This window comes from Orbicella franksi, chromosome 2 (assembly GCF_964199315.1).
Source record: "Orbicella franksi chromosome 2, jaOrbFran1.1, whole genome shotgun sequence".
In the NCBI taxonomy this organism is placed as follows: Eukaryota; Metazoa; Cnidaria; class Anthozoa; order Scleractinia; family Merulinidae; genus Orbicella; species Orbicella franksi.
Window position 1 is genome coordinate 27,425,900 of NC_138146.1, and position 19,184 is coordinate 27,445,083.

At 38.2% G+C, this 19,184-nt stretch overlaps 2 protein-coding genes across 3 annotated transcripts; both read right to left on the reverse strand.

Moving 5' to 3' along the window:
• Window positions 1-98: 98 nt before the first annotated feature.
• LOC145479022 (neuropeptide FF receptor 2-like) lies at window positions 99-9,538 on the reverse strand. Its single transcript, XM_081457265.1, has 5 exons — window positions 7,965-9,538; window positions 3,028-3,216; window positions 2,211-2,655; window positions 1,614-1,771; window positions 99-421 (listed from the first exon to the last, which is right to left on the reverse strand). Exons 1-5 carry the CDS (start codon window positions 8,146-8,148, stop codon window positions 342-344), a joined length of 1,056 nt encoding a protein of 351 aa, XP_081313391.1. The 5' UTR covers window positions 8,149-9,538; the 3' UTR covers window positions 99-341.
• A 1,177-nt stretch (window positions 9,539-10,715) lies between these two features.
• On the reverse strand, window positions 10,716-18,811 carry LOC145479023 (pyroglutamylated RF-amide peptide receptor-like). 2 transcript variants are annotated; one of them, XM_081457267.1, is made up of 4 exons: window positions 17,806-18,811; window positions 15,006-15,197; window positions 14,070-14,520; window positions 10,716-11,767 (listed from the first exon to the last, which is right to left on the reverse strand). In XM_081457267.1, the coding sequence occupies exons 1-4, from the start codon at window positions 17,990-17,992 to the stop codon at window positions 11,581-11,583; spliced, it is 1,017 nt and encodes a 338-aa protein (XP_081313393.1). In that variant the 5' UTR covers window positions 17,993-18,811; the 3' UTR covers window positions 10,716-11,580. The 2 variants fall into 2 exon arrangements, with proteins under 2 accessions (XP_081313393.1, XP_081313392.1); XM_081457266.1 differs by having other exon boundaries at window positions 11,684-13,363.
• Window positions 18,812-19,184: the final 373 nt, after the last annotated feature.

The window sequence follows — 19,184 nt, forward strand, 5'->3', positions numbered from 1 at the left end:
GGTGTAACTTAATTATTTCTTATAAGAAGGAAATGTTTTATTTTGTCAACTGGATTTAAAATCAGACATGAGATAAAGATCAACTTATGAACTGTTATTGCTGTAACAGTTAGCAGACACTTAAGCAACGCTGCCTCACATTGAAGGGCTATAGACTCAATGAGTATATTATAAGGCTTCGCACTCAGATGTCGGCAAAGAGAAAAAAAATTCTCTTTACGTTAAATTTCAATAACACCTATATCCAAGGGGGCTTGCATCACTTTGCAGGACTGGGAATGAACGCACACAATAAGAAACGGAGCCTGGTGCCCTTTTAATCCTCCATCTTGCACTGATCTTCATATCCAGACGGAAATTGACTGGGAAACTGTACTTCGCTCACCTGTGATGTTTGAAACGGCGCTGGCGAATGCATACCCAGTGAATGACGTAAAACGTTTGCATGTATGAGCGTATGCACGTATGAGCTCAATGACGTATTGGTATAACAATGCAAAGAAGAAGAAAACACCTCTTTTTTTTCTTTTATTTAATTGATAATTTAATAATTTTATCACAAGGAGACACTTGGGAGAATGATTAATGATTTCCCTTGAGGTCAGTTTTTCGTCTGCTGTTCCAAGTTCTCCTTTAGCTAAACTTTCAGGAAGTGTGTTGGTTTTTTTTAATTGCAGTAAGCAACATCGGTATTCCCCACAAAGCGTTTCCCACTTTATGTTATAAGTACATGGGACACAACAGGATGAAAATGCTAAGTTCACTAAAACGCAGGGTTTTTTGTCTACGTTCTTCAAACTTCAGAGCTTCGGATAGCCTGCGTAATGGTTCTCAAGTAACCCTTTTTGAACTTTAGAAAATTACTTACAGCACATGAAAACCCTAACCCTAACCCAACCGATATCATATATCTCATAGTTAAGATTTAGCTGGCTCTGTTACTTTAAATTTCCTTCTTAAAACACTTCTTTTCGAAGATGAAAGTTCAAAATTGTTTTAGATTCCTAAGAAAGTGATATTGAATCAATGGTACTCATGCAGTAATAAGATTTAAAAATACTGAAATGTGTTACTATTCAAGCTAGCTTATTCACGGCTTAGCAAACATTTTGTAATTCAATGAGTGGGTTTTTCTTTCTAGCTCTAAAAAACATCCTTCGTATGATTATACATGGAAAATGAATGTTGCATGCTTTAAAGGTAATTATAGTCGTTTTAGGAAAAGCATGAAAAAAACACAGTATGACAAAATATTCAAATCAAGTCTTTGTGTAATTAGTTTGTTTCCTTTGGAGATCGTAAGCAGTCGACTAGGTGGCACTGCCAACCCTTCAGTACAAGAAAGAGAACTGGCTTAATCACAAAACAAAAGCCCAAAACTTACCTCAAATGCTTTACGAGATGCTTAACATACATTCATAAAATCAAGCTTTTAAAATTCTAAATGACAGATTTAGCAACTACGAATCTTCTTCAGCTTTCACCGAAGTACTGATATGTGAAATTAGAAGTGATCGTAAACTTATCTATGTTGGAGTTTGACTCACAAGCAAGCTAAACATCTGACATACAGACAGTAGTTCTATGATAAGAAGTTTGTGTGTACAATGACCTTGAGGACTTGGAATCTTTACCCCAGATTCGACAGCACGGCACAAGGCGGGCGAATCCTCTACGAAACTGGTCACTTAGAAAACCGTACAATACGGGATTCACTGCACTGTTAGAGTACACCAACACGTGGCAATAGGACATCAAAATCCAGATTCTCCTTGGAATAAGAAAAATATCTTATTACTGCTTTAAAGATAAAAAAGAACAATTGACATGACTTGAAAACATTGACTTATAACTTTTACAGCTTTGTTTCTGAGAGTGACTGCTCGGCTAAGTGTTTAAAAGCGTTGTAGTCAGTGACTGATTATCGCGAATTCCTCGCACTTAATGTTTTTACTTTTGTCGACAGACCTACACTGCCTGGTTTACAATTGAATTTCCCCACCCATAACCATCTCGACAAAAAGGAGAGAGAGAGTGAAAGAAGTGAGCGAATTTTCAAACGTCATCCATGATTGTATGATAACAATGGGATAAAAAAGGAAACGTTTATAACACTATGACAGCAACCAAACGTGATCCAGCAAATTACGCACTAGAATAAAGGATAAGTATAAAAAAAGAATACTTAAACTCGTGATCGATATACTTACTTATATTCCCTTCCATCTCCAAATTCATACCACAGGTATGTGATATGGTATGGCAAAAAACACAGGAAGTAGAAGACCACCACGACTATCAACATTCGTACCACCTTCCCTTTGGCTTTTGCTGTCCTAAATCCCTCACTGTCGGAAGTTTCCCTTGCTGCTTTGTTAAGCTTCATTACAATAACCGTATATAACACGGCTATCGTAGGCAACGGTATAGCGTACGTTAGGCAAAATGATAACACAGTATATACGTCTCGAAATGTCTCACTAGGCCAGCCACCCTCTGAACATAAGGGACCACCTTTGGTCTCCTGTAAATGCATGACGGCGAGAATAGGAAGGCCAACTAGAAATGCAATCAGCCACACCACAGCGATAATAAAACGGACCTGATAAATTGATATGCGGGGCTCATAGGGATAAGCTATCGCTCGGAAACGATCTGAAAGGAGGAAAAAGTACAATCTTTATTTGATGTTATTCTAAACTATTATGCGTCATTTAATTCTGGACTCGACTGAACAATCATTATCAAATGGAATACTCTTGTATCTAACTCCAGGATACCCCTTGTATCCTTTCCTACCTCGAGAAAAACTCCGTCACGTTGTTTGAGTGTAAATGAGGGGAATCCTATACTGTATGTTTTTACGTTGGGTGGTTCGTCAGGCTCCGTTTTTTCTTTTGCACGAGGTGTAACAATATATCCAACAGTATAGATTTTCCATCCAGATGGCCCCAAACTCTCCGAGAGATATTTTTTAGAAACTTGGGCAAGAACTGTCGATAATTTTATTCAGTCACCAGCACTTACCAAGACTTATAGCTGCTAATGTTCCTATTGAAGCCATGACAGATATTGCCTGTGTGGTTGGAATAATCTTGCACAAAGCGTAACCAAACGGCCAGTGAGCAAATTCAAAATAAAGAACCGTGAAAGGAATGCATAAGATACCCACGCTCAAGTCTGCCACAGCCAGGTTTGCTATGAGATATCCTGTAACTGAGAAAGAGTACAACATATGTGAATCACATTATTAACCGCGCGGCCATGGGCCGAGCGCGGTTCATGTTCTACCCTTGGTTTATTTTTTTTAATTTTTTTTTTGTCGGAGACCAGACGCAGATCTCCACTCGGCCAACTTTGAATTACGCAATCTGTAATGTTTACTCGCCAAACTTTGTTTCTTCAGGGTCAACAGAAATCTCAGATTACAAAATCACGCCGAACCTACACGTTGCAAAAAAACCTCTTCAAAACCCTGACATCGAAGCGATATATCACTTTAGCGTTAATAGCTACCTCATATCGGCAGTATTAAAATCTATTCGTTGACAATCCAGCTTCATCATATTAAAATTTCAACGAAATCGAACGAAACCAGAACTAAATATTATTAGATTTTTTTTGTAACCTAGCTTCATTGCGTGAGTCGACAAAGGAAGCGACGGTCGCCCATAGCCACCGAAACACATTAACATAACCAGTGAACCTACGTTTCGGTCAAAAAAATCCAGGATTATTGCCTGAAAGCTGAAAATTCAAGAGGAACATCTTTTTCGAACTTTTCTCAAGTTATTTAGACGAAAAAATGACCTCGGCGGACTTCAAAAGAGAACGAAACAAAAAACAGAACGAGACAGTGAGAAGAGCCAATAATTTATTCACCGCGTGGCCTTCGTTACGTTCACGTTAAAAAAACCTTACTTCTGGATAATTTCAGCCTTACAAGTCAGCAACTGGTCCCAAATTACTTTCTGTATCCTTACAAATGTCCTGACTTCCATCTCCGAAAGATTTGGCCGCAATTTTTTAGCAAATAAATATTTCGCCGACAGCAATCACCAGTACGGTGGCTTGCAACTAATTCGCTAACTTTACAAAACCCTCCCGAGGGGGGGATATGACGAAAAGAGCTGAAAAATGATGACCGGAAATAGAGTAATTTTCTCAGCTTCCAGTGTGCCAAATTTGCTGGAAATAGGTTCAAAACCGATATTTTTTTTCGTTTTTTTTTCTTCGGGTCACTCATGCTACCAAAACAGTTAACTTTTAAAAGCGCGGTTGTAAGATCTTAAAGATCTTCTTGTTTGCAGAAAATTTCGGACGATTTTAGTTTCGGTCAAAAGAAGTGTCCGAAAATAAAACCGTCCGAAATTTTTAAGCGTCCGAATTTTCAAGAGTCCAAAATATTCACAGTACAGTTTGAAACTTTAAGTAGGTCCAACGCTCTTAGTTTCCTTGATGGAACAAACTCTAGTTGAGACACGGCTTGACATACGTAATGGCTTGATAGAATTTGTGTTATTTTCTCGTCGGTGAATCTGTACAACCTTGAAGATGCAGTTAAGCTATCATTATCCCAGATGTTGTTTCAGTCTAGTTCGAGTTTTGTGGCCATAAATTTACCTTAAAGGTTTAAAATGTTTCAGCAAAGTGTCCGAAATTTTTGTCCGAAAATTGTTCGAAATGAGATAAAAAGTGCCCGAAAATTAATCGTCCGAAATTTTAACGTCCGAAATTTTTTGCAAGTACTGTAATGTATGAAGATAGGCACAATTGTAATCCTAAGCCAGGGCATCATTTCCAATATCGACAATAATATGGTGACATTTTTATGTGTATTTTCACCCGTAGGCGACAGGGGTAAAGAGTAAAACCATGCACTAGAACGAGAACTGATAGCCCAGACAATATAATATCCCGTCAAGTCAAAACGTATTTAAGAAATGGCTGCAGTCAGGCACAGAAAATGGAAAGCTCATATTAAAGAAAATGTGCTGTATGTCCAATTTATTCCACACTTTTGCCCTTTTCATGCATATCAGAAAGCAGCTGTGCCAGCGTTCACACCCGAGATATCTTAAGACTATGTTTAATTGCAAAGCTAAACAATGATGCTTAGTCTTTATATAAATTTGGAAACGGAACACAAAACCCATGTCAAATCCGATGAGGCAAAGTGAAGATATAGAAACGAAAACATAAATTGAAAAGTAGTAAACTTTGAAAATGGTTCAGGATGAAAGGAAATGTACTGGTACTCCGTTTAATGGCCACACACTAATACTTCTTTAAAACCTTTCAAGGTAGAAACACGGTTGATATACTTTTAGGCGTTTTGTTAATGACTTGTTCAGAACGCTTACTGAAAGACCACGTTAATATATTGAGTCACCTTTTATGGTATAAATTCCACATTTACACCTTTATTTTCTTCTTGATAATCCAGTCAAGATGGCGTTGATGCATCTTAGTTCCTTCTCTGTTTTTTGATATATAGTTGCATTTTGGAATGTTTCTTTATTTGCTGTATTTCGGTTTTCCTTTTAACGATGGCTTTGTTAATTAACTTAACAAGTCAAGAACAATTTTCTTTGATAGAGCCATCTGTCGGGTTCCGAGTGCGGGGTGCACCACCTCGATAATCACGTCGTAATAATGGCGTATCAGACAAAAAAGGTCACAGTACAGTTTAAACAATAAAGTATAGTATAACTTAAACAGAACATCGCTTTGAATTGAAACCTTGTGCTCTCGGGTGACATGTCTTCTAAGACGTCACAAATGGTGCCATACCTCATATACAATGGCTCTTGCCAGTAAGCACGAGAGAAATTCAATATATTGTACAAATGCAAACCTTGCGACTGATAGCGCTACGTGCCCGCTGGCCGTAACCTCTAGGTCCACGTTACACATTTCTAATTAAGTTTGCTAGTAAAAGTATTTTCTTCCCGTATTATTCCCGTTATGGGTAACCTTTTTGATTAGATATATATATCCTGTGCAAAATGTAATTAGCACCTCGGCCGGCCTGAGGTTAATTAAAAGTCAATAAAATTATCCATAATAAACCACTTTGTACGTAATGGATCAACGATTACCTCGAGCAGTTATGTGCCATAAATTGATTAATGTTTAGAAGTGAGGAAAGACGTTAATGATGACATTTACCGTCGGTCTCATCAAAGAATGGATAGCATCTCTTAAGTACCATAATGCAAGGCAATTAAGTTCAACTGAGGGTAGCGCTGAGAAACGTTCATTTGCATTTAACCCGTTGGCTCCGATAAAGTGCTTTATTAAACTAAGGTCATGGGACAGCTCAAAACTATGTGAGCGAATCCTGGCTTTGCGCCTTGGAATGTCACGAAATTACAAATGGTGAAAGTTTTTCTGGATTTCGAGGGAATTTAACACCGTCCAGTATCAAGCCCTTTCGAGAATCTGTTTACCCGCATAATGTTTACGCATGTCCTGAAGCAGATAAACCATAAAACGTTTACAAGCTCAAAAGAATGCAAAATGTCAAATCTTTACACTGAAATTTACAGATTTACGGCTATGGAAAATACCTTTCCATAGCCGCGCATATCTTAGATTTTTTGTTTCATACCACAATGAAGTGATGAAGTAATGCGAAGTTTTTCGTCTCCTCGAAACGCGTCTTCAGTCATTAGTCAATGCATTATTTCAAGACATAATTTCAAAGTTAATACAATCTTTGACAATGAGTCACAAATGCAGCCATTTTTCTTGTTACCAATCAGGTTTCAAACTTAGGAGGCGTGCACATCAAATGAACTGGAACCCTATCTTGTAAGGTATCAAAACAAGCGCGTGTTTATATTGCTAGAAAGGTCTGCGAATGTAGTTTGTTGATATACTATCATCCATTCCTAACCGAGAGGGTTCAGATGTAATTTCTCGTGACTGACTAAAATAGTAAGGAGAAAAACATGGAAGAGTTACAATGTTTTCACCTGCAGCCAAGCTGTAAAACGGAATACCTTCTAAATGCTTTCGGATGTTGCTAGGTCATCAAATACAATTATTGAATAAGCTGTTGTCAAAATTTTCAAGCAGTGTCATTCATACAATCAGGTGGAGTCTTCTCAACTACAATGGCTGTATTAAAGCTAGTTTTTACTCCTGAGCCAAGAACAAATCGCAAGTGAAAATTCATGAAAAAGCTACGCTCAGGTAGTTCTATAGACTTGTGGAATTTTTCTATGAAGTCTGTTAAATAAACGTCTTTCCACAGAGTTGAGTATATAAACACTTGACCTCAGTCGGGTTATGACTTCTCTCGTCTGAGATTTCTTAATTTATTGGATAAGCTCGAATAGTCCGAGCTCGCTTTACCAACAACTGATCTATAAGGCTGATGTATGTTTCGTAAGTTGGCAGCAGTCCTAAGCGAAGCACAACGATAAAAATAAACAGCAAAGAACGCATTATATTTTAATAGTTTACAAACGAATATTTCCTGATCTTAGTTTGATAATCTGCAATCAATTCCTTCCTTATTACGTTCTATTAGTGGCTTTTTTAAAAGGCATTGAAGCGATTATCTCCTAAAGATGCACCACCTTCCCTGTGGTTTTACTCTGCCGTGTAAAACCGCTTACAGCATCACAGGAAAAGACTCTTTTAATGTTATCACGAATCTACCTATACCTCACGCATACAACGCACAACGCAACCGAAAATAGAAGGTAAGCACTCAAGTTACCAATTGCTGGATTTAAGGACTTTTTGATCATGAAAACAACCTAAACAATAGGCAATAATTTATATTTTGATTGAAATAGTGTTAATGTAGGCAACACATTGTAAGTAAATGTGTTCATCGGTTTCACACATTTTTAAGTGGCTCGATAACGTCTTCGCTATCTATGACGTGGCCGGAATGCGCACCAATTTGACATACAGTTAGCATAGATTTATAACTTTGTTTCACTTACCAGAATGTAGTTCTCGTATCTTGTAGACAACAGCGAGGACAGAGACATTGCCAGTGATGGTGACGAGAAATATGATTACATACACAATTAACCGAAAGATATTCGACGCCAGTGGCTCTGAAGTCGCTTGTACATTAGATGTATTGGCAGTGGCAAGTGGGTCTGTTACATTCGTGGGTTCCATCACATCACAAGCTCTTTAAAATAGTAAACCACACACGGCCTGCTCAACCTTGCTACACAGATATCAAAATTGGCCCTTGGTTATGTCAAACCAACGTCGACCTTTTTGGACTTCTGGAAACAATATAACTAAAACTTGGTATAATGTTGGTTTTAAATAACAATTCCCATTCCTGGGTCGGAAATCGCCTCATGGGCTTTAATTTCGTTCTGTCCAGAGCTTAAAAGGTGTCCACTAAGCCGTATCCCGCCGACTCTTGTGTTGACTTTTCATTACAAATCCTTCATAAGCCTAATATTTATTCAGTTGACTTTTCTTTTATCCTGAAATCCGCTGGTGAAGTAATTAGGTCGCCATAACGAGCTTTCCGGTGTGATCGAGAACCAGAAATATCTCTGAAGTAATTAACACCTCACCAAGGCATTCAGTCGACGCGTCGTTTTCCCTGTTTTTGAAGTAAATAACTAGAAGCTGTCAACAAAGGTCTTTTCTCCAAGAAGCAATTTCCTCTCTAATGTAAAAAAACCGACACTCCCAGTCAACCTCACGCGTGACGATGTCTTGTGAATGACGCAGGATAATTCCGGCTATTAAAAGATTGGAAGTACCGAGGAGAAAATGATACAGCTAAAAACCTGTCCGAAGCTTCTTTGGCTGTTAAGTACTTGTTTGCGCATCTAATGTGAACTCCACGTATACAAATGCCCTTTGCTATAAAGTTACACTGTATGTATGACATGCCAAGCATGCCATTTGAATGCCCCAGATATAAATTGCCACAGCTAGAACTTTGTTTTCACCACTTTGTGAAACGAGGACAGTAGTTGAATAAGGCCCATCGGTGATGTACAGCTAACTTTGCTCAAAAATGAGCATTTGACAAAACTACGCCGTACAGAAAGAAAAATTGATTAACTGATGCTAAAGAACCATATTGTGGTCTCTTGCCGATGCTGATTCGCTGTCATACGTTTTCACCAAGACTGCTGACGATCATGAGGAAGACGAGTGATGTCGCACAAGACACCTAGCTGTTGCCTCCTGGGCTCCTCAGCTCCACCGAAAGTGCGGATGGAAACTATTCTTCTGGCTCACATTTCGATGATCGCCACTTCCCACTCAATTATCTTTTTAGTCGCTTGGCTGCTTACTTGTGGGCATAGGGAAATAAGGTTGCTTGCAGTCTGGTAAAATATAGTTAAGAAGACTTTCATCTTTCTGGATATACCGAAGTTACAAATATAAGGTCTTCAAGGACCAGAGTACAAATGCAGTCAGTGACATGACCCTTTTATTGGATTGAAATGAAGCTTAATTAATTAGAAAAATAACTTAAGAAATGGGCTCGTTCCCCACCACACGGCTGGTAATTAAGCCTTCCTGCATGACTTGTGCATGCAGTACTTTAATTTTTTATGCAATATGATGTTTTTAAAATAAATGGGTAAAATTTTATGTATGATTTTTTTACAGCATATGTTGTCGAATTTTTTAGTTATTCATCGTCCAGCGCATTTTCCATGATTTACATGCCGCTTATCCTGGTCTTACTCAATTAGCAACTAACGCTAAGCTATTTATCTTCATACGTAGACATGCTATGGAGATTTCCGGAATCCAATTTTACGTTGACTAAGGTTGAGGAACTAAGAGGCCCCTGAAATTTCAGGCAAAGTAGCGGTGTCAACTCACATTTGTATATTTCTTTGTTCTTACTTTAAGTTTTGTTACGTTTGCCTTTAGTCAGCCGTCAGTTGCCATGATGCCATGACACGCGATATAACAGTTACAAGAGACTATGATCTATCATAGTCTCTTCTCAGTTACCGGATAACCCTATGGAAATGTTTACTTTGAAAGTCTCAAGCTCCTCGAGGAGTGTCATATTCTGAGCCTGATTACTTCTCTGGAGTTTAGTCAAGACTTCCTTTTGTCGCACTTGCTGCCTATGATTCTTTATTTGGTGCTGGCATTTTGCAAGGTTTTCCCTTGATCATTGATACCTGTTTGCCCATCTGCGTAAGGGGAGGCACTGTGTCCGGTTCAACGGCTGTGCCTATGGAACTCTCGACCTCAAACGCTCTACCATAGACGAATGCACTGCTTAGTTTTTGAGATCAAAATTTATAAAATCCATCTTAAAACAGCTTACCAGAACACCGAATCAAACCCTGCTCCACCCATGGTGCATAGAATCGGCACAGAGCGTGTAGCTGATAGCTCAGAATTGGTCTAACTGATTTCACTTTGAGATCTGAGAGGTGACGTGTTTTTTAACTCATAGCTGAGATTCCGTTACCCACGCCACCCTCAGAGCACACTGTGTGGTCAAAAAGAGGAACACTGCAGTCTTTTTCAGCTGGATTCTTGGTTAAGGTTCTAGTTTGTCAAGCTAATGATAACGGCTTATTATTATTAAGGGGGAAAGGTTGCGCAGATAGTGGAGCTTCAAATGTAAGCAAATGCATTAATGCGGGACTAGCTGGGCACACTCATTGAAAACAGAGCTTTAATACATTCTTCCAATAATCTTTGTCAATACTTTGTTAATTGATAAGCAAATGCAAACGAAATATTTCACTTTATATATATTTTTCCTATAATATATCAATCATGATAATCCCAGTTAACAAATCATTTGCATTTAAACTGCTATTAGTCCTATTACCATAATGGAGTAGGTGAAGTGTAAAGTTGTTGTATCTTCATTTGTAATATTGTGACTGTTCAAAACTCAATGATAAGTTATCTAAAAAATAGAGTCCTTAACATAGAGGCGTTACAGACTTCAACCAAACTGGTCAAATATTTTAAACACAATCGTAAACTTTGCAATTGTATTACAGTTTGCTTTCAACTCATAGCCAAACCCGATGTGCATGTTGAACGTGTTAAAGCAACCCGCTTGCTCCAGTACACATACCAGTTTATATAATTACTTTTTTAGGCATTTTTTTAAGTTGATTAACGCGAAATTTTATCAATCAGAATGGGTAATTCGATGTAGAAAATGTACATTGGTCAGGCCTACAACTTTACTGCGGATTACCACTTTCTACACTAAAGCACCTAGACATCCTAACCGTGATGTTTGCTAATCGAGTGCCTTTGAAACAAGTTCACATGGAGTGGTCATACTCTTTCGTATAATAATGTCATAGGTTTGGCATGTCTCTTTACATGTTACATTACTGAAAGTTCCCAAAGATATCATCCATGCAATATTTTATTTATTTTTTTAAATTCAGTTCTCGCAATAACTGTGTGGAAATGTTCGTTTCAACAATGAAGGTAAATACTGTCTGAAAACTCATTGTCTGGAAGACTGCCTTTTTTATCGTCTTCGGAAAGTCACATTTTCTTTGAAACGAGGCACTGAAATGAAGCTTTCCATACATTTCTTTCAAAACTAAACTGGTGTACTGTTCCGTTTCACCGGAAAGAACTCATACGAGAGCTCAAAGTTCGTTGAGGAGAGAATCCTCTCTGGCTCCCACCGCGAATGGCTCTTTTAAAACCTCTCTTGAACTGGTCACCAAGGAACGCATACAGAACTGGGTTGGTTGCACTGTTACCGTACATAAGGACTTGGAAATAAGACTGTAACATGTACATGTTTCTAGGGATTGAAAGATTAAAAATTGTTAAGCCACAGAACATTTAAGGTAGAAAAAAAAAACTGAAAATTGAAAATCATGTCCTACGGAGAAAATGACTGATGATGTAATAATAATAATAATAATAATAATAATATTAATAAAGATATTTTAACAGGACGCTCACGCTACATATGTGATATTCTTGACATGAATGGAGAGAAAAAAAAAGAACATACATATAGCATAATTGTGTTTAGCTAGTTTTCTTTCGGGTAAAGTATGATTCGCTAACTGCAGCAATGTTAATTTTCTTCATCGACGCTACGCATTTCTTCTAATATTAGGTCTCGGAATATGGTGGTATATCAAATTAATGGCCAGTGCCTAGCGGAGGACTTTATTACGCTATACTTGACGAATAGTGTGCTTGGGAAAGGAGAGATATGGATCACTCTCCAAAGAAAAAATGGTTAAAGTAGTTTAAAGTGCCTATGAAGTAAAAAATAATTGCTGCTTATTTGAAAGGCTTTTCAAAGTAAAGAAGAATGGCGTTTCCCTTTTTGGAATATCTTTTTTCGTTCTAGAGATATTTACGTTTTTGTATTATGCAAATGAGGAAAGTGATGACGTCATAGGTGGTTCCACTTGAATAGCAAAACACTGAATCAAGAATATCTCTAGAAATATTGGAGCAGTGTTCTTCAAACTTGGCACCACAAATGTACATCACAAAAGAAAAAGAATGACACCTTCTGTGTTGTTGCCATGGCAACACTTTTGGCTCCAGTCTCTTTCTGTGAAAAACCAAATATGCCAATTTGCAACTCTTTGAAAAGGGACAGAGGGTCTTGCTCGGAACACACATGATTCCCATATTGTCTTAACTCTACCCATTAGCTTGTTGGGAGTGGATGATCCTTGTTTAAGATAAAATCTGGTAATGTTAGTTTTAATTAAAACAGGACCAGCGGCATAACTGTTGTCATGGCGACGGCACGACGGGTGTCATTTTGTTTCTTTTGTAATGTACATTTAAATTTTAAAGAACACCGCTTTAATATTTCTAGAGATATTCTTGATTGAGTGTTGAACTGTTTTAGTGGAACCACCTATGACGTCATCACTTATGATACAAAAACGTGAATATCTCTAAAACGAAAAAAGGTATTCCAAAAAGGAAAATGCCATTCTTCTTTACTTTGAAAAGCCTTTGAAATAAGCAGCAATTATTTTTTACTTCATAGGCACTTTAAGGAGAAGTTGAGTGAAATTGGCGGACACCTGAGAGTACGTGAAATACAGAGTTATAAAAGTAAGCATGTGAAGTACCCAATGCAGTTTATTATTTTAAACAGCACTTACGTAATTGAAAGCTTTAGGTGTTTTGCTTTAATTACATTTATAGCTATACCTGACCGCTTTAAGTGTTAGTTGCGGAGGGTGATGACCAACCATTAATGGTTGACATCCTTGAGCTAAAACTCCTCCTAGTAGAAGCAATTGCTTGTTTGAATCCCAGTTTGAACTGATCGCCCATGAATGCATAGAGCACAGGATTGGAAGCACTGTTTGAGAACATTAAGACGCTCGAGAAGCTTTGAAGAATTGGATAGAACCTGCAGAGAGGGAGAGAGGCAAAAAGCTTCAAGTAAGTCAAGCAGGAACAGGTCGGCATGGTAGCCTGGCAGTGGGCCTGCGCTTACATTCAGAGAATAAGCTAAGTTAAAAGAGCAGCAAGCATTAGCTGTCAGTTTGCGGCTTGTAAAAAGGTGGCGCATTTTGATGCCGGGCAATGTGTTGTACGTTTGAATGATAAATGTTTTACTGTCGAGGGACTCGAGCAACCATTACATTTTGTAATTAAGGAACAACAACGTTACCTGCCCGATGGGTCTTTAGTACCCGGATTTAGTGATAAGACCGCCCAGTAGCGTTCTTAATGTTGTCCGATCAGGAAATAGAAGATCCACCATATGATAGCAGCTGGGCAAGCGTACTATTAAGTGATTTGGCTGGGTGAATATGGATAGTATAAGTTTTTGTAATTATAACCAGGTGGAATTCCTGGCGGAATTGGCACATTGTAGCTGGCCAACATACTGAAACACGACATGTTTTATCTATTCGACTAGACGAGGCACTTGATCCAGCCCCGCTCATAACAACACTATGTAGGCTTTCAGCATCCTTTTAATGTACAATGATATTACTCGTATTTTTATTCACGTAAATGTCCCAGCTCCTCCCACCCAACTGCTACATAAAGAATACAATCGGTTGTGACCAATAATTTACTAAAATAAAACAACAACTTGAACTTACGTGGATTTATATCCTCCGAAGTCCATCATGAAATACAAAGTGTGAAATGGAAGGAAACACAACGCATAGCACACAACCACGGCTGCCAACATTTTGATAATCCGCTTTGTAGCTTGGGCCTGAGTAAAGCCTGGCCTATCAGCTGCCTCCTTGATAGCTTGACGAAGTTTTATGCCGATTTTTATGTAGATGAATATCATTATTGGAAGAGGGATGGTGTATGTCAACGCGAAAGTGCACAACAAGTATATTTTTGAGTACGGCATTCCCGTAGTTTGTGGCCAAACTTCCAAACATGCCACACCACCCGTTGGCTTGGGGATGATTGCCATGACTCCTAGCAGTGGGAATGCTGGCAGAAGAGCAGTTAGCCATATCAGCAACATGATGAGCTTGCCTTGGTACCTTGAAATGCGCATGCCGAATGGATGCACAATGGACTGATGACGATCTATGGAGACACATAAAGAGGCACATCATCGGATGATAAAGTTGCTGACTCGGTTCAATGTGAGAATTTAGAAGACTTGGAGAAAAAGGTAATAGGGACTACCAAACAAGTGTTTTTTTATTCATTATGCTGTAAGTGTACAGGTACGTTTGATCCTTACTACGTAACTGGTCTGCCTCCTGCCAGTGGGGATTTTTAACCATGTTATGTTTAGTTAGATTATTTGTTTTATTGTTGGTTTTCATTGGCCCTGATGGTGGTTAGTTAAGATACTTATTTAAGATGTTTATGAAGATTAAGTGCAATTAATTAGTATTTGACCGATCCAATTATATTGGTAAAGTTTTGTTGCGAAATGTTTTGCCTTAGGTACTGTCTACAACTATCATTCAGCAGGAGACATGCTGATATCATCTTAAGCGACTACCCTGCATGAATATCATTTCTTGTTGTTATATATAGGATGTTGTGAATAGTCGGCTTACCTATTGAAATGGCCAACATGGTTCCTACTGATCCCATGACAAAACAAGACATGAGTGCGGGAAGGAGTTTGCACATCACTGCGCCAAACGGCCAGTTGAAGTTGAGCTCAAAGTAAACAACAGTAAACGGAATACAGAGCATTCCAACTCCAAGGTCGGCAACGGCCAGATTTGCAATCAGAAACCCCGTTACTGCAGAGACAAAGTATTCACGTATTACTGTTGACACAGTTTCTACATATGAATTACCGGTCAACACGACATTTATCTTAACTTCTGTATTAGTTTTCAAACTGGGAAGTTACTGAAATTGTTCTTCCCGGTGAACTTGTAAAAAACTGAAGGAAGTTGTAAAGAACTGTAAAATTTATGAATCACGATAGTATAAAAATTTCAAGACCTTCTAAGGAAATGCAATACAATCTGATAAACCAAAATAATTAAGCGTTGGTTCAAAATAGCAAAATATGTCTTATGAGAAGGGTGTCATAGGACGTTCTAAGAGACTTAGGGATCTTGAGATATTATCTCATCTTATTCTATCTTGCGATATACGGTTAAAAGTGTTTAAAGTGAAAGCTAATTTTTTTCGAAGACTGTGGCTTTTAAATTGGATAAAACTGAAAAATCAAGGATATTGCATAACACTACAGCTCGCGCGTAAATGGTTTTACATATGTAAACAGATGCTCATAGTCAGTTTCTGACTATGAGCCATTCACTTGACTATTCACTTCTTGTTAAAAGGTACAAATGATTTATAATCAGGATAATTATTTTTTCACACTACTTGGTGGGAGTTTTGAGTATTCGAAAAAATGTGTTACCTCAAATGGCACGCAGAATCCATTTTTGTTTGCAGTTCCAAATTCCTACAGACTCGCTTCAGTAACTAATGGTAGCCTGGACCGCAAGTTGACCATCAAGAGGATTTAGTTGAAAAGCCGTCCATTAGCGTTTTCAAGATTGAAAGGAAGTGGTCTAGGTAGTATCAGCAATCTTTTTGTAACACAGACACATGCGGGTGGTCAAGTAAATACACCTGTTTTCATAATTTTCCCAAAGAAAAGGAAAAAACTCAGGTTTGGCGATCATAATGATGAGGTAGCCTCACAAAAAAATGTCATTTGTTTCCTTGCTGCCCACGTTATAGGTGGTCACTTCTTTGGTAAGAACTTTATAAGTGATGTTCAACACGATTGGCGAAATACTGAAACAGTTCAGAATTTGGTTGATTCATGTCATGACCCCGAGCGATCTCTCGAGAAGATTGCTGAATTTCAAAACAAGATGCCAAGTCTTTTTTAGAGATGACCGAGAAAGACTGAATTTACCTATGAAATGTGAAATAGTTATGAGAACAAAGATTAACAGTTTAAAAACTCTTTATGTCATGTATCAAAAGTTAGTATTTCGAGCTTAATCTGCTTTTCCAGGGCCTCAAACTGTGAGAAGAAAAATGTTACACTAGTACTCATAGGTCACGAAAAGTTAGCATGAAATTTCCTGAGGAACATGCGACGGCGGACTAATCAAATTGTAATGCCACGGACGAACGAAGCGGACGCCTTTGGCCTATCTTTTTTCTTGTTCAGTAAGACAGTCTTTAACAAAAGACGGAGTACAACACACTCATTGTGTATAATAAACACATTAATCCAAAGTTCTTTGTTCGAATCAGAGGTAGCAGAAGGAAAAGTTAATGCTTATGCAGCAGGACATGTCTTTATTCAATACATTAATTGATTAAAACCAGCGTTCTTTAGCATCCGGTCATAATTAGTTAGTCCTTAATTAATGGCGGTTAAATTTTGCCTTGAGAAAAGATACGAAGAGCCAATCGCCCCGAAGTTCAACGAATTTGTAGTTGTGAAAACACTAAAACTATTTTGTTAAACGTCTTTGATTCAATAGATTCTTCCGTTGTCATTGTTCCTTTTCCTTCTTTGTTTTACGAGTGTTTGTTTTTCGTCTTTTGTGATCGGCAATTTCTACCATAATCGACTCGCATCTGAAAAGACGGGAAGGAAGCAGTCAATAGAAACGTATTGAGGTGCCGAGAAAGAGATTCTCAATAGAGGATCTCCTGGAAGTTCTGCAAATTAGATGCACGACGAAAATGCGAAATACCAGGAATGTGTCGGCTGCAGACCGGTCAAAATGGAAAAACTAAGGTTAATGGAGTTAACGTTCAAGTAAGTATTCATGTGTACATAGCCAAGAAATGGGGCTGTCTTGTTTGCCTTTGAACAAAAACTTGTACACCTTTTCGTAAACGCGTGTGTTGATGCTGCGCGCTTTGAAGCTCGGCGGAAACACCACTGAGGCAGAACGTGGACTGAGAAAAGTTGGGTAATGAAGATTATTTGAGAGCCGATGATTACATTGCATTATTCTCAACTTAATCTTTCGTGCTGTATATTAGTAAAGTAGACGAATTATGTATGCATCATTCGGCCGTGATTGTCGTTTATTCCTGTCAGCATTTAACCAGTTTACTATTTAGGCGCGACGGCTGAAAAGGGTGGACTCACTAGTACTGCATACCTTAAATTGTAAGAAGTACAATACTCTAAGGGACGTTTGTTTATAGTTGGAACTACTTTCAAAATACAATTTCCTATTTAATTTTAACTGTTTTGTTGGCAGCGACACCATAAGAAAGGTTGTATGAAATGTTTTTGGGACGACAAAGGGGCTTAATCAGCGGGGTACTTGGTTTATCATTCCTTTCTGTAATCCTCTTAGCAGCTTTCGTTAAAAATACCGTAAGTTGAAGCAAAGAATTGAAAGATCTTACCTGTATGCAGTTCTCGTGTTTTGTATACCACAAAGATAACGAGAGCGTTTCCAAAAGTCGCCAGCAGGAATATAATCACGTACAACGTTAGGCGAAAAATTCGAAGAGCCAGTGGTTCCACGATGTAGACCATTTCAGTTGGCCCTTCTGTAACCTCGGACTGGTTTGGTGCCAGAGAGCTATCCATTTTCCAGACGAAAATTAGTCTGCTTTGCTCGAGTAGTACTTATGATGATCCACGCCTGATCAGATGTCCCAATGACTTGTTTTCAAGAGAATTACTATTAGGTTTGTATATTTCATCCTTGGACCAACTTGGACTCATCCGTTTTGACATCTGCTTTGACGGGACCCTTTTAGCTCTCTACCTATTAGAGAAATTATGGCTTTTTGTGTGTTGTAATGCGACCTCTGAGTTTACTTACATAACAAATAAACGTCCATTAAAGGAAACAGGTTAGATTTGTTTCCTGATTACAAGGCGTCAGAGGCATATTTTTGCCTTTCAACTTCAGCAGGGATTCAACTTTGAAGAACCTAGTGCTGAAATCTCAAGTTGGATCGTATTAAGAAACCCTTGGAGATGTCAGATCGTATCATTTTAATAGCTATTTAAAAAGCTGAGTCGGGATTGTTGATAAACAAAGAACATATGGGGCGCCAAATTTCACAAATGTGGATTAGCATTGTGAATATTTGATTGTCAAGATGAAAAAGAAAACATGAATGAAATTCAATTTGGCAAGGTCCTATCTCGGTGACCCCATAAAGCCATACAACCATCTTAGACCGTATTGTCCACCCTTTTGGAGTCAAAACGCTGTATTCAATAATTGTCACGTAGCACTGTCAATCTCAAAAAGAAAGGACAGCGATTCAGCATTACCATCATAAAGAAAGGATCCAAACTAATTAATTTATTAGTAATTACGAAACTTAATACCACCACTTCTTCTGAATGACGCACATCAAAGACATCAAGACACTTTGATGCCCGGAAACGTTCAGTTTTATAATTTGACAAAAGGTTTTCAGTGGTACGTCTGGCATGCCAACCAACACGTATTAAAATGAAGCTTACCAAATTGACATGATCCACTGGAATAGCTTGTTTCAAACAATGACTCATGACGTAGACTGATGGAAGTTGAATAAAGTACCAGGAGCACGTGCAAGGTATGCATATCGTGAAACTCATTCTAAACCAGCGAAATCACAAGGAAGCAAAAGAGAACCATCACTCTGAGCTGACATGGATTTATTGTCAAAACAAGTCTGTTTCTTGAATCATTATATTTGTTTTCAGTTCATTGGTAACGAGTTTACTGCATTTATAATAGCCATCTGTAAGCGTAATACTGGCAAAATACCCATAAAGG